Genomic DNA, 14,132 nt, shown 5'->3' on the forward strand with positions numbered 1-14,132 from the left:
TGGTTTTTTGCGGTTTTTGCAAGACTAGAAACCGCACCGCACCAAACATTTTCGGTTTTTGTAAAACTAAAAACCACATCGTCGGTTTTCATTTCGGTTTCGGTTTTTCGGTTTCGGTTTATGCGGTTTTTTCGGGTTGCGGTTCGGTTTTTCTCACCCCTATCCAAAATAGTTATTTCATAAATGGTGATTTAATTTTTGAATTACCCAAAAGTTATGTCATTTCCCTCTACGTTTTAAAATCGTGTTGTCAAGTTTGTAAAGCGTTAACGTCATAAGACTCTATATAGTGGAAGAAAGAAAAATGATAATAAGATTAGCTCACTTAACAAGAACCGAATGTGGTCCTTAGTCAAGTCACATGTAAGAAAGAAATCAATGCATACCAAGTGGATATTCAGGGTAAACAATAAGCATGATAGAAGCAAGAGATACATAGCTAGATTGGTGATTAAGCTGTGAAGATGACTATAATGAGATAAGTCTTTAATATTGTAGTTGTATAAGATCTAATCAAGAGCAACTATATGGTAAGACAACGACATCTGCATAGCACACCAGAAGGTTTAGAAGGTTTTCAGATGACTGGTAGGGAAAACTTGGTATGCAAAGTGAAGAAAATTTAATATGGATTAAAGTAGAGACCACAACAATGATACGTGATATTTGACAACTTTATGTAAAGGTTTAATTCATGATACATTATCTTGTTATTAATGTTGCTACCTAAAAAGATTCAATTCCTCATACATTATGCTGATATTATATGTTGATGAGATGTTGGTTGCGAGATCAAATATTAGGAGATTAACATATTGAAGAGGCAGTAGTTTTAGGAATTTGAGATGAATGGAGCAGCTAGACAAATACTTGTCATGAACATTAGTTAGAGGTAGAGTACGAGATAATCTAAAACTTTCCCAGAAGTACCTCAAATGTTAGAGATGTTCAATACAACAAATGCAAAATCCAAAAGTTCACATGTGGGAAGTCTATTAAGCTCCCAAAGAAAAACAATCACCAAAATCAAATAAAGACAAAGAAAGAAATGGCTAGCGTTACTTATGTTTCAAAAAGCAATAAGAAGGAGTCAAATGGCCACTAAGCTACTTAAAAAACACTTTAAGGTTTCCTTGTGTTTCATAAGAAAAACGAAAAAAGGGTTAGCTTTGAAGGATTTCTAAATAGAGACCTAGGTGGTTGTACATATTAATGGATGATCACTACATGTTATGTCTTCATAGTTAGGGGTACAATAATCAGTTGGATGTCAATATTAAAAAAGAGTGTTTGTCTTTCACTATAAAAACGTAGTACATGGGCATTACAATGCAGAAGCTAGCAAATAGATTATTTGATTGAAAATTTTCCTATCATAATTAGGTATGAAACAAGAAGACCATCTCCTTTATTATGACAACCAGAATGTTCATTTACCAAGAGATCTAGTGTTTCACAATAATACAAAAAACATTAAAAAAAGATATAACTTTATCAAGGAGTTGATAAGTGTGACAGATTGTCATTAAGAAAGATCCTAGGTATGAAGAATCTAGTTAGATGTATTTGTACGGTGGTGACAATGTAGAAGTTGAAGCTTTGTCTAGCTTCAACAGGCCTTCAGGTGCTAGACTAGGAAGATGACTTTACATAGTTTTGGGTTTACGAGAAGTACATGCCTTGGAGGATAGTTGGTTTGTTGATCACTCTCCAAATGGAAGAGTATTGAGTTGTAGAGATTGATGAATTTTTTTAGACTTGGCCTACATACAATTTTAGGGTCGAAATCAAAAACCTACTACAAAATCAATACAAAATTTCTCTAATTCACTTGTTGAAATCAAAAACCTACTACAAAATCAATACAAAATTTCTCTAATTCACTTGTTGACATAACACGATTACCCTAATCATGTTAACCACGTAAATCGTGTGTGTTTTTATTCTTCTTTACTTCTTATACTTTTTGTATGTTGATCAAATACGTAACTGTACATATTGATAGCATGGGTGATATATCTTCAACTTTCTCGTCTCTTAGTTCAATGTATATTTGTGCTTCCTTGTATATATATATATATATATATATATATATATATATATATTGTTTTCTTCTATATACATTGAAGGCTTCTGCTCATGTTAACCCTCTATATTGATACTCAAAGCAATCATATCTCAATTCTAACAACAACGAAGCTTTATGTGCTCAAAGTCGAATTAAAATTTGAGTTTTCTTGGGGACTGGAACTTGAGGTGTGATTCTTCTTTAAAACTCTGGTTAAAAGGTGTTATGATGCTTGTTTTGTAATTTATCTAGCGACAGAAGATAAAACAATCATGAAATGGTCTTCAGGAATTTCATCATCACGATTCACAAGGAATCCAACTTTTCCAAAATCACATCTTATTATATGGGTCGTGAATTTGAAATGGCTTGAAGATAACGAGTCTTGTGTAGCCATTTTGAATTGTGTCGATATCAATCGAGTGCAAATTTAATAATATTATGAACATCTTAAGACGAAAAATCGAAAAATATAGCATTAAGCTTGATGTAAAACAAAGGTATTCAAAAGTCCAAGAAAAGCTTTTATTGCTAATCACTTTCCACTTTTAAGGTTATTCATATTGCACAGAAAAATAGCATTAAATTAAAACTCGTTGTACTTCTACATGAAACACCAATTATAGATTATAGATGGTACAACATATAAAAATAAATACAAGTGTATATTTGCAGCTAAAATGAAAAAAGCATCAATACACACAAACCTCAAGGCCAATGAGAAGAAGAAGAAGGATCAACAAAATCTCCTCCACTGAAACTCATCTAATAATTCAATTCCATCTAGGGTTTCATTCCCAATCCTCTTCTGCTAATTCACTGTCATTATCTTCTCTTGGTGGCCTAACAACAATAACCACAGTTCCAAGACTTTCTTCAATACCTTTCTCCTTCAATGTCGATCCTCTATCCACCTTCAATTCATCTTCACTCAATACCAGATAAAATCCATCATCAGCTGCCACCTCTTTCCTACTTCGATCAGCCACCACCAAGATAGCTTCCTCCTTGTACCACCTATTAACTCTCCATGGCAAAGCCCTCGCATCAGAAAATGCCACCACTACTCCGCCTCTCTTCAACCCTATCACTGGCTCCCACGCCGGCAACACCACCCATCTCCTCCAGTCTTTCTCAGCCTCCACTATACCAAAATCCCCTTTGCAGCCACTTTCCCATGGCGCATCCTTCACCCCTTCGTCTCTCTCACCCGCTCCACAAACCGGCAAAACTGCAACCACCGTAGCCTCTGCAATCTCCCCCAGATTTAACCTCACTACAGGAACTTTCACTCCATCAACAACGCCTCCATCTCTTCCCTGTCCTTCTCCATCACCATCGTTTCCATCCAATTCCTTTGTCACCCACGCTTTTGCTGGCTCAGACACAGCCACAGACAAAGCCTTTTGCAATACAGATATTTTCGACTCTGTATCCCGATTTTCAAGAGCTTGTCTATAGTACATAAAGGCCAAACAATCAGCCGGAATCGTGTAATCAAAATAATCCCATCCACGATCACCGCGTCGACGGGGGAAATCCTTGATTGCCCTAGCAAGTTCCTGAGCATCACTTGGTTCAAATTTATTTTCAAGCATGTATCTCGCAGCTGCGGCACGCTGGTTCACACTCAACAACCTTATCTCATACAGCAACTCCGCACCACCCTTATCGTAAAACTCGAGGGTTTCCTCATCAACACCAGACTGAACCAAGGACTCCCTAACCTGAGCAGCTACAACGAGTCGATTCTGCTCAACACCACTGATGCCGGTGACTTCTTCGAGGGTGGATGGGGCAAATCCTTCCAGAATCAATGGAGGAATGAGAGGGGCGTATTCGAACCACAGGCCAAGGCGATTTGAAAGAACATCGAGGCGAGCTTCTGTGTCGAGGTTACGATATTGGGGTGGTATTGGAGATTGCGATGTCGGTGGGCGAAAGGGTTGGTAGAGTTTTTGAGACGGTGGCTTAGAGGCGGGGATAAGTGTGGCTGAGATGGGTTTTCGGAAGGGTTTATTGGGTCTGTGGTGGGAAGTGAGAGGAAGCGGGGAGGAAAGGAAGGGTGAATGGAGGAAAGTGGGGGTAGGTTTGGGAGAATTCAGAGCTAAAGAGAGCATGGTGGAAGGTTGAAGAAATGGAGGGAATCGGGGAAACCTTATCCTGTGTGATAGTTACGAAGAAGGTGATCAAGAGGAGATGAATGAAGGGATTTCACAAATAATTTTGAATCGATGCCTTTCTTCATTTACATTCTCCCCCTTCAACTTGTATTCCAACAAGATTTATACCCCCAACTTATTACTAGGACCAAGGCCTTCTTTGTTTACCTCTTAATTGAAAAATTAAGAGATAACCTCTTAAAATTTGAGATATGGCTTGTTTGTTTGCCTCTTATAAATTACATCTGAATTGGATAATAGCCTCTTAAAAAATCAGACTTCATATCACATCTGAAAAATAAAAAAGACGGAAGTGTCATACCCTAAAAACCATGCTCTTCTTTTTTTCTTAGCACACCTCCATTATGTTCTTTCTCATCGAGGCACGCACACAAAATCCTTTCATGCCATTGACGATCTGTTGAAGCTCGTCATTGCCATCGTCGTTGCTGATGTTTTCTCTACCTCCGACGACTGATGCGCCTCCGGCAGCTTTGCCTCCCACGACTTCTGCAGACAATTTCTTCGCCAATATGTTGTTTTTCTCTTGCTATGTGTGGTTTTTCTTGATAAATCTGATGAAGTTGGTCTTCCCTCTTGTTATGTGTGGTTTTTTTCTCTTGCTATGTGCGATTTTTCTTGATAAATCTGATGAAATTGGTCTTCCCTCTTGGTATGTGTTGTTTTCTGCAAATGCTGATATGGGTTGAATTCTAAAATATAAGTTGATGATCTTGTTGTTTTTGTTAATTTCTGAAATATATGTGTGTGTATAGTTGAAATATGTTGCTGATATTTGTTGAGTTTGTGTTTATTTGTTGAACAATATTGTTAAAAATGTGTTCTTTGCTGAAATTGAGTTCATTTGATGAATTCATTTGTTATGGGCTGTTTGTTCATTTTGGTCTTTTTTTTTGAAAATTTTTGGGTTATGATTAACGATTAGTGGGTAAGATGATGGTTTAAGATCATGTTTCCAATTTGACAGGTTTCATCACATGTTTTTAAGGTGTGGTTTCACTGGATATAGAAATAGGAGAAAGGAAGAGAAAACATATTTTCCCAAAATGACCTTTGGTTAAAAGGAAGAAAGGTCGACTTGAGAAAGTTGGAATGGAGTAAGGGAATTGGTGAAAGAAGAAGAAAGTCCATACAATGTTAGAGTTGAAGGAGGTAATGAGAATGAATTGGGGTTCGAATGAAATGGAATTCCACTTGTAAAGAGTTTTTGTTTGTATGTAATTAGATGCATGGCTAGATAGAATTATAGATTTGCATAAAAATTAATAATTAATTATTCATACATTTATGTTTGATTCGGATTGATGTTTAATTTTGATTTATTTAATTTTGATTTTATATTTTTTCTATATAATTATTCAAGAAGTTGATTTGGTTATTTTATAAACAAAAACATTGAATTCAACAAACATAATACAAAAGGGTAAAATGGTCATTTTCATCATTCAACGTTGTTATTCAGAGGTTCCAACCATACAACAGTTCAAAATTCAGATCTTAAAAATTCAGACATTTTTAAAAATTCAGACCTCTTAAAAATTGAGATCCTACCAAACAACCCCTAAGGAGGTGTCTTTACAATTATTTTTTAGATAATGTCACCTAGGATTTTATGAAGTCTCTCATTAATTATTTTTTTAGTAGTATAGAAAAGTAAAGTCCATTTTTACATGTTAACATCCCTTAACTTATTATCATAGGGTTTTTTTTTGTAACCTCAGTATATGTGGCAGCTGACTAGGTGTGTATCGAGCAACTATGATTCTCCATCCTTTAACAAAATCATTTACGACCCACAAAACTAAATCAAAATCCAAGAAAAACACCTTATGAAAGATTCTTCCGTTCAGGAAAGTGAAACAAAGAAAACAAACATCTTTGAATGCATAAGCGAAAATCGAATAATGTGACGAGTGATCGCTACCCTCCTCTTTACGGCGATGTCCTAACTGATTTCTTTGACTAGAGGTGCAAAGGTGGTGTTGTTGCCATCAAAACACAAGATCAATATGATGCGCTATTTTATAGAACTAATCGATACTTGATAAGAAAAGTAAACCGAAAATTGTAAAAACACGAATGAAGATTTTTAGACGAATATTTGAGGAAAAGTTGATTAATATTATTACGGTGAATTCATGTTCGTTGAATGAAAAGGGGTTCGAGACTTTTCCTTATGAAAATTTTGGATTCACTTTAGTTACCCTAATGTTTAAGATATGATAGAAATGCCCCTTAAGTGGCACACAAGTTGGTTGATTAGTGATGTGTTTAGACAGTCTACTAAGATAAACTTATTTAAACACTAAATATAGTTTTAAATTTATAAACCTAACTAATCTAAGCAACTATCAACATTAGGCAGTGTTCCTTATCAATAATAGTATAAATAGAGTAAGTACGTGTGTCGAACATAAAGAGAACAACAATGTACAAATAAAAGAGATCTAAACTAATTAGCAATAAAAATTGGGATTAAATAGAGTTGTTAATCAGGAATTAAATAAGACAGATAATGAAAGGAATTTAATTAATAATAACAAAAAGAGGTATTTTTGCTTAGATTTCGACTTAGTGATGATTATGTTTGATTCATACAAAGTACAATGAAAACTGTGACATTCTCATTTTTACGACTTTTTTAAAACTTTTTGTTTATGTTTATTTAAAACATTTGTTATTGCGGAATTAGTCCAAAAATATCATTGACATGATATATTATCAAAATCAAGGCATTTCAGAAGATTTTATGTTTTAAAAGTCTAGGATGTCATAACTGATACAAGAAACATAAGCATAAACGGAGACTTACAAAATCTCAATATACAAGTTACATTATCTATCAGTTCCTTCATATTGCTACGTGTGATACAAAGAAACTGAGTGGGCCAGGTTGGGAAACCTGGTGAGCACATAAGATTTTCAACCCACAATATTATAATATTTAATTATATATATATATATATATATATATATATATATATATATATATATATATATATATATATATATATATATATATATATATATATATTCTTCATCATTCAAATACCCTAACTACCCCATTACCGTTATCATCGCTTGCTAATCCTAGTATGATGATCTCAAAGGATCTTACTTAAAGGACCTTTATCAGCAACCACGTATATTTCCTAGTTAATTTGACACAACAGTATGATAATACTTTGGGTAAACACAGCAACACGGTAGTACCTTAGTACTTTGGATAGTCACGACAGGCACGACAGTATAATAGTACTTTGGTTTAGCACGACAATACAACAGTATTTTGGTTTAGCACGACAGTACAATAGTACTTTGGTTTAACACGGCAGTACAATAGTACTTGAGATAGACACGACATACACGACTTATTATCTCACATGACTTTCACTAACCTATCACAACCACTATCTCACACAACCCTATCATAATCTCTCATTTGTTATTTCGCACAACCGTTCACTACCCAATCATATTATTAATTATAAATATATGATTAAATCAAGAAAAAAAAATCATATTGTACAACTACATTAAACACAACAAAGACAACACACGTCGTAATTAAGCATTTAGAATACTTGTATTTATGTGTAAGTTTGAAATGGACTATACACTCACTTGACTTAGGTGGGTGACTGGAGAATTCGGTAGCGCTCTGCCAAACTCCTTGACTTTTCTTCTAACGTGACCTAGTTACGAATGTCACTAAGTCTTAGCTTAATATTCATGGCGACTAATGATAGTCTATATTCCCTACTAATTCCAATGTATACATCAACATCTATCAAGTAAGAAACAACCAGGTAGGATCATATCGGAAGTAGGGCCCGTTTGGTATACAGAGTATACTGTTTGGAAATTCCACTTTAAACACCTCACTAAATTCAGCCTAGACATCATCCTCATAAGTAGATGAATCAATATAATGACTTGGAATTACTGATAAATCTTAATTATATGTTCATAATAACGACTATGACTATAATTAAAAGTTACACTTAAATAAAATAAGTGTAGCTTAACTTACAGAGCACACTGATGAAAACTAGGAATTAAGTGGACAGAACTCTGACTCAAGAGCTCCTAATCGCCGGCTATCAAACACCGTAGGGCTTCACCGGCTAAAAACTAAGCGAAATTTTGACGAAAAATCAAGAGAAATCGAGAGAGAAACGTAGGAATGGTGTGGGATTGAACTGAAATTCGTCTGCTATTTATAGGGGCATTTTGTCTGCATGTTGTGCACAGATCAGGTGCTCGCAACGCATCTGGTCAGACAAAGGTGACGTGTCATTTCTGCGTGGTGCCACGTGTCGCATTCTGGGTGGAGTGACAGTGCGCGCGAATAATTTATGTTCCCTATTAAGTTCATATTGTAACATCCCAAAATCCAAGACCAAAATTTTCATTTTTAAATTAATAATTCATAAAACAATTTACTGAAAACATCATGAAGTTATCTCATATCATAAAAACCGATAAGTTATATGTCTCAAAACATGTCATAAGATAATAATGTGAGAGTACAAATCCTAAGAACATCATAGTGCGGAAAATCGTGGTGTGATGCGCTGCTATCGTGTCGGCTCCTTCCCCTTCGAAGAAGAAGGACCTGAACCCATCCTAATGTCCTCTCCGAAGATAACCAGTTCTCCCCCACTTGAGGTTCGAACTACCACGCGCTGACCCTCACAATCAATCATAGCACCGAATCGGATAAGCCAATCCATACCCACAATCACGCAAACATCCCCCATGGGGATAGGAATCAGATCGATCGGATAAGGCACCCCGAAGATCTCCAGAACACAACCCTGGTACATTGATGATGCAGAAACCCCGTGTTGGTTGGCAATAGAAACTCGAAACGGACACTCCAACTCCCCAATGGGCATATCAAACTCCCTACTGAACGATCGAGATACAAATGATGGGTTTTGAGCATTCTAACACTTCCTAAGTGTACATGCAACCCTAATAACCTTGGATCTATGTTTGTCTAATAATCATGCAAAGTTGAATTCCAAGGTTATATTCCTATCTAGCATACATGGGGAACATTTTTAACTTGAATGAAAGATAGAATAACTTACCTTGTTGTTGATTATGATCCTTGAAGCCTTGTGAGCCTAGCACCCCAAGTGTGATGCCTCAAATGCTTCACACAACACCAAATGCAAAGGAGTAAACTTTGAGAGAATCTTACACTTGCAAAATTGGCTCTATCCCTCTTGTTTCTTAGTGTAGCCGATTTTGGTGGAGAATGGGTTTCTTATATAGTGTTGACACATCTAGGGTTACACCATGTAAACCCTAATGTGTCATGACTCTTCATTTCCATGACCCATGGGTTTGTAACTCCTATGGAGCATCCTATGGGTGGAACCCAACTTGATAATCCATGGAGCCTCTTAGCCCACTATATAAGATATGGAAGATTTACATAATCTACCCATATATTTAATTAGTTATCTTTTGATCACTTAATTAATTCTAAATTAATTCTTGATCAAACTAATTAAATAATATTATTAATATATTAGAACTTATAATATATTAATAAACCATAAGTGTTATTTCTCTCATTTTAGTTTATCCAATTGCATGGTGCCATGCAACCCAAATGGACCATGCCGGGTCGGGTCAAGTACATACCAGAAATAGTTATGGACTTAGACACCTTATCCAACAGTCTCCCACTTGGATAAGTCTAATAACTATAACTGCAATACTTCAGGAACCGATCGGCAATCATAGCTCTTTCAAGGTCTCTCGGAACTGAGAAGATGATGATACGCCATTTAAGATAAGTGATCATATAATCCTCTGTTCTAGATATCAGCCGAACAAATACATGGAACAATGTCTTACTTATTGTCCAGCAGTTTGTTTCCCGATTTCCGATTTGTTTGACAAAGAACTTAATTGAACACATCAACTTAGTTCTGACCGGGCCCGGTACATAGGTCAAAACAAAATCATCGAGGGGCCTAGATATCAGCTTCTAATCCAAGAAGGAACAGATAAACTTCGACTCATATGTTTGTTCTACTACTCATTGAATTATACACAAGAGCACGTTTTATAACATCGAGTTACCAATGCGTTTTCGTACAATCAATGCATAACCAACTCATAAGTAACAAATCATATATCTAGGTTTGAAGACTTATATGATATTACCGTCTCACGATCACTCGAGATAAATTCCATGAACTGATTCCAGTGAGCGTGGGTTGAGTCCAATGCTCAGAACTTATGAGCACTCATGAGTGTTGTAGCCATGTCCAACAACTTAGACCTCTGCAACCAATCATGACAGTCTTGATTCATACCTACTTCTGACATATGACCGACTGTGGAGGTTCGAATAATATGATATACCAAACATAATTATTCTGGAAGGTGACGTGTCATTTTCTGCGTGGTGCCACGTGTCGCATTCTGGGTGGAGTGACAGTGCGCGCGAATAATTTATGTTCCCTATTAAGTTCATATTGTAACATCCCAAAATCCAAGACCAAAATTTTCATTTTTAAATTAATAATTCATAAAACAATTTACTGAAAACATCATGAAGTTATCTCATATCATAAAAACCGATAAGTTATATGTCTCAAAACATGTCATAAGATAATAATGTGAGAGTACAAATCCTAAGAACATCATAGTGCGGAAAATCGTGGTGTGATGCGCTGCTATCGTGTCGGCTCCTTCCCCTTCGAAGAAGAAGGACCTGAACCCATCCTAATGTCCTCTCCGAAGATAACCAGTTCTCCCCCACTTGAGGTTCGAACTACCACGCGCTGACCCTCACAATCAATCATAGCACCGAATCGGATAAGCCAATCCATACCCACAATCACGCAAACATCCCCCATGGGGATAGGAATCAGATCGATCGGATAAGGCACCCCGAAGATCTCCAGAACACAACCCTGGTACATTGATGATGCAGAAACCCCGTGTTGGTTGGCAATAGAAACTCGAAACGGACACTCCAACTCCCCAATGGGCATATCAAACTCCCTACTGAACGATCGAGATACAAATGATGGGTTTTGAGCATTCTAACACTTCCTAAGTGTACATGCAACCCTAATAACCTTGGATCTATGTTTGTCTAATAATCATGCAAAGTTGAATTCCAAGGTTATATTCCTATCTAGCATACATGGGGAACATTTTTAACTTGAATGAAAGATAGAATAACTTACCTTGTTGTTGATTATGATCCTTGAAGCCTTGTGAGCCTAGCACCCCAAGTGTGATGCCTCAAATGCTTCACACAACACCAAATGCAAAGGAGTAAACTTTGAGAGAATCTTACACTTGCAAAATTGGCTCTATCCCTCTTGTTTCTTAGTGTAGCCGATTTTGGTGGAGAATGGGTTTCTTATATAGTGTTGACACATCTAGGGTTACACCATGTAAACCCTAATGTGTCATGACTCTTCATTTCCATGACCCATGGGTTTGTAACTCCTATGGAGCATCCATGGAGCATCCTATGGGTGGAACCCAACTTGATAATCCATGGAGCCTCTTAGCCCACTATATAAGATATGGAAGATTTACATAATCTACCCATATATTTAATTAGTTATCTTTTGATCACTTAATTAATTCTAAATTAATTCTTGATCAAACTAATTAAATAATATTATTAATATATTAGAACTTATAATATATTAATAAACCATAAGTGTTATTTCTCTCATTTTAGTTTATCCAATTGCATGGTGCCATGCAACCCAAATGGACCATGCCGGGTCGGGTCAAGTACATACCAGAAATAGTTATGGACTTAGACACCTTATCCAACAGTCTCCCACTTGGATAAGTCTAATAACTATAAGTGCAATACTTCAGGAACCGATCGGCAATCGTAGCTCTTTCAAGGTCTCTCGGAACTGAGAAGATGATGATACGCCATTTAAGATAAGTGATCATATAATCCTCTGTTCTAGATATCAGCCGAACAAATACATGGAACAATGTCTTACTTATTGTCCAGCAGTTTGTTTCCCGATTTCCGATTTGTTTGACAAAGAACTTAATTGAACACATCAACTTAGTTCTGACCGGGCCCGGTACATAGGTCAAAACAAAATCATCGAGGGGCCTAGATATCAGCTTCTAATCCAAGAAGGAACAGATAAACTTCGACTCATATGTTTGTTCTACTACTCATTGAATTATACACAAGAGCACGTTTTATAACATCGAGTTACCAATGCGTTTTCGTACAATCAATGCATAACCAACTCATAAGTAACAAATCATATATCTAGGTTTGAAGACTTATATGATATTACCGTCTCACGATCACTCGAGATAAATTCCATGAAGTGATTCCAGTGAGCGTGGGTTGAGTCCAATGCTCAGAACTTATGAGCACTCATGAGTGTTGTAGCCATGTCCAACAACTTAGACCTCTGCAACCAATCATGACAGTCTTGATTCATACCTACTTCTGACATATGACCGACTGTGGAGGTTCGAATAATATGATATACCAAACATAATTATTCTGGAAGTCAAAACATGCAAAAGAAATATAGTAAACGATCGACAAGAGATAGCAACACTTTACTCATAAATAAAACACCTTTTATTCATCATCTAATGTCAATTACACTTTACAAATTTCAAGGTTATCTAACTACTAAATCTAATATCATCCTTCAGCCCTATGCTCCGAGCATGCTGGAGATGCTTAACCCGAGTCAGTCCCTTCGTGAGGGGATCTGCTGGATTCTCATCCGATGATACCCTCTTTGCCACGAGGAGTCCTTCTTCTATTCGATGTCTGATGAAATGGTATTTTTTGTCGATGTGTCTGGATCTCCCGTGATCCCTTGGTTCCTTGGCTAAGGCAACTGCACTTTCACTATCATAGAAAATTCCCATTGGCTCTTTAATAGCTGGTACAACTCCAAGGTCTCCAATGAAGTTCTTCAGCCATATCGCCTCCTTTGCTGCCTCGCTAGATGCTATATACTCTGATTCACAAGTTGAATCAGCCACTGTCTCTTGCTTGGAACTCTTCCAAGAAATTGCTCCTCCGTTTAACGTAAAGACCCAGCCTGACTGAGAGCGGAAATTATCCCTATCAGTCTGAAAGCTAGCATCACTATACCCTACAACTCTCAAGTCTTCACTCCCACCGAGGGTAAGGACCCAGTCCTTAGTCCTCCGTAGGTACTTGAGGATATTCTTTACCGCAGTCCAGTGTGCCTTGCCAGGGTTCCCCTGATACCTGCTAACCATGCTCAAAGAAAAGGCTACATCAGGTCGAGTACACGTCATAGCATACATGATCGATCCTACAACCGAAGCATAAGGTATTCGACTCATTTCTGCTATCTCAGCCTCAGTACTAGGGCTTTGTGTCTTACTCAATCTGGCGTTACTCTGGATGGGTAACTCTCCTTTCTTGGAGTCCTGCATGCCGAATCTCTTCAACACCTTATCCAAGTAAGTACTCTGACTAAGTCCAATTAGTCTTTTACTCCGGTCTCTCAAGATCCTTATCCCTAGAATATAGGCAGCTTCTCTTAGGTCCTTCATAGAGAAACACTTCCCAAGCCAGGACTTAACTTCCTGCAGAGTTGGGATGTCATTTCCTATGAGTAGTATGTCATCCACATATAATACCAAAAAGCTAACTATACTCCCACTAGCCTTGATATATACACAAGATTCATCTTCACTCCTAGAAAAGCCAAATTCCTTGACTTTCTCATCAAAGCAAAGATTCCATCTGCGAGGTGCTTGCTTTAACCCATAAATGGATTTCTCAAGCTTACACACTCTATTAGGGTACTCTGTGTTGACAAAACCCTCTGGCTGGCTCATGTAAACATCCTCAG

At 36.9% G+C, this 14,132-nt stretch overlaps 1 protein-coding gene across 1 annotated transcript; it reads right to left on the reverse strand.

Moving 5' to 3' along the window:
* Window positions 1-2,670: 2,670 nt before the first annotated feature.
* LOC145160976 (rubisco accumulation factor 1.1, chloroplastic-like) lies at window positions 2,671-4,292 on the reverse strand. The gene has a single exon (XM_079080369.1). The coding sequence runs from the start codon at window positions 4,186-4,188 to the stop codon at window positions 2,860-2,862; it is 1,329 nt and encodes a 442-aa protein (XP_078936495.1). The 5' UTR covers window positions 4,189-4,292; the 3' UTR covers window positions 2,671-2,859.
* Window positions 4,293-14,132: the final 9,840 nt, after the last annotated feature.

Source organism: Lactuca virosa, chromosome 2 (assembly GCF_052849685.1).
Source record: "Lactuca virosa cultivar CGN04683 chromosome 2, Lactuca_virosa_CGN04683_v6, whole genome shotgun sequence".
NCBI classification, from domain to species: Eukaryota; Viridiplantae; Streptophyta; class Magnoliopsida; order Asterales; family Asteraceae; genus Lactuca; species Lactuca virosa.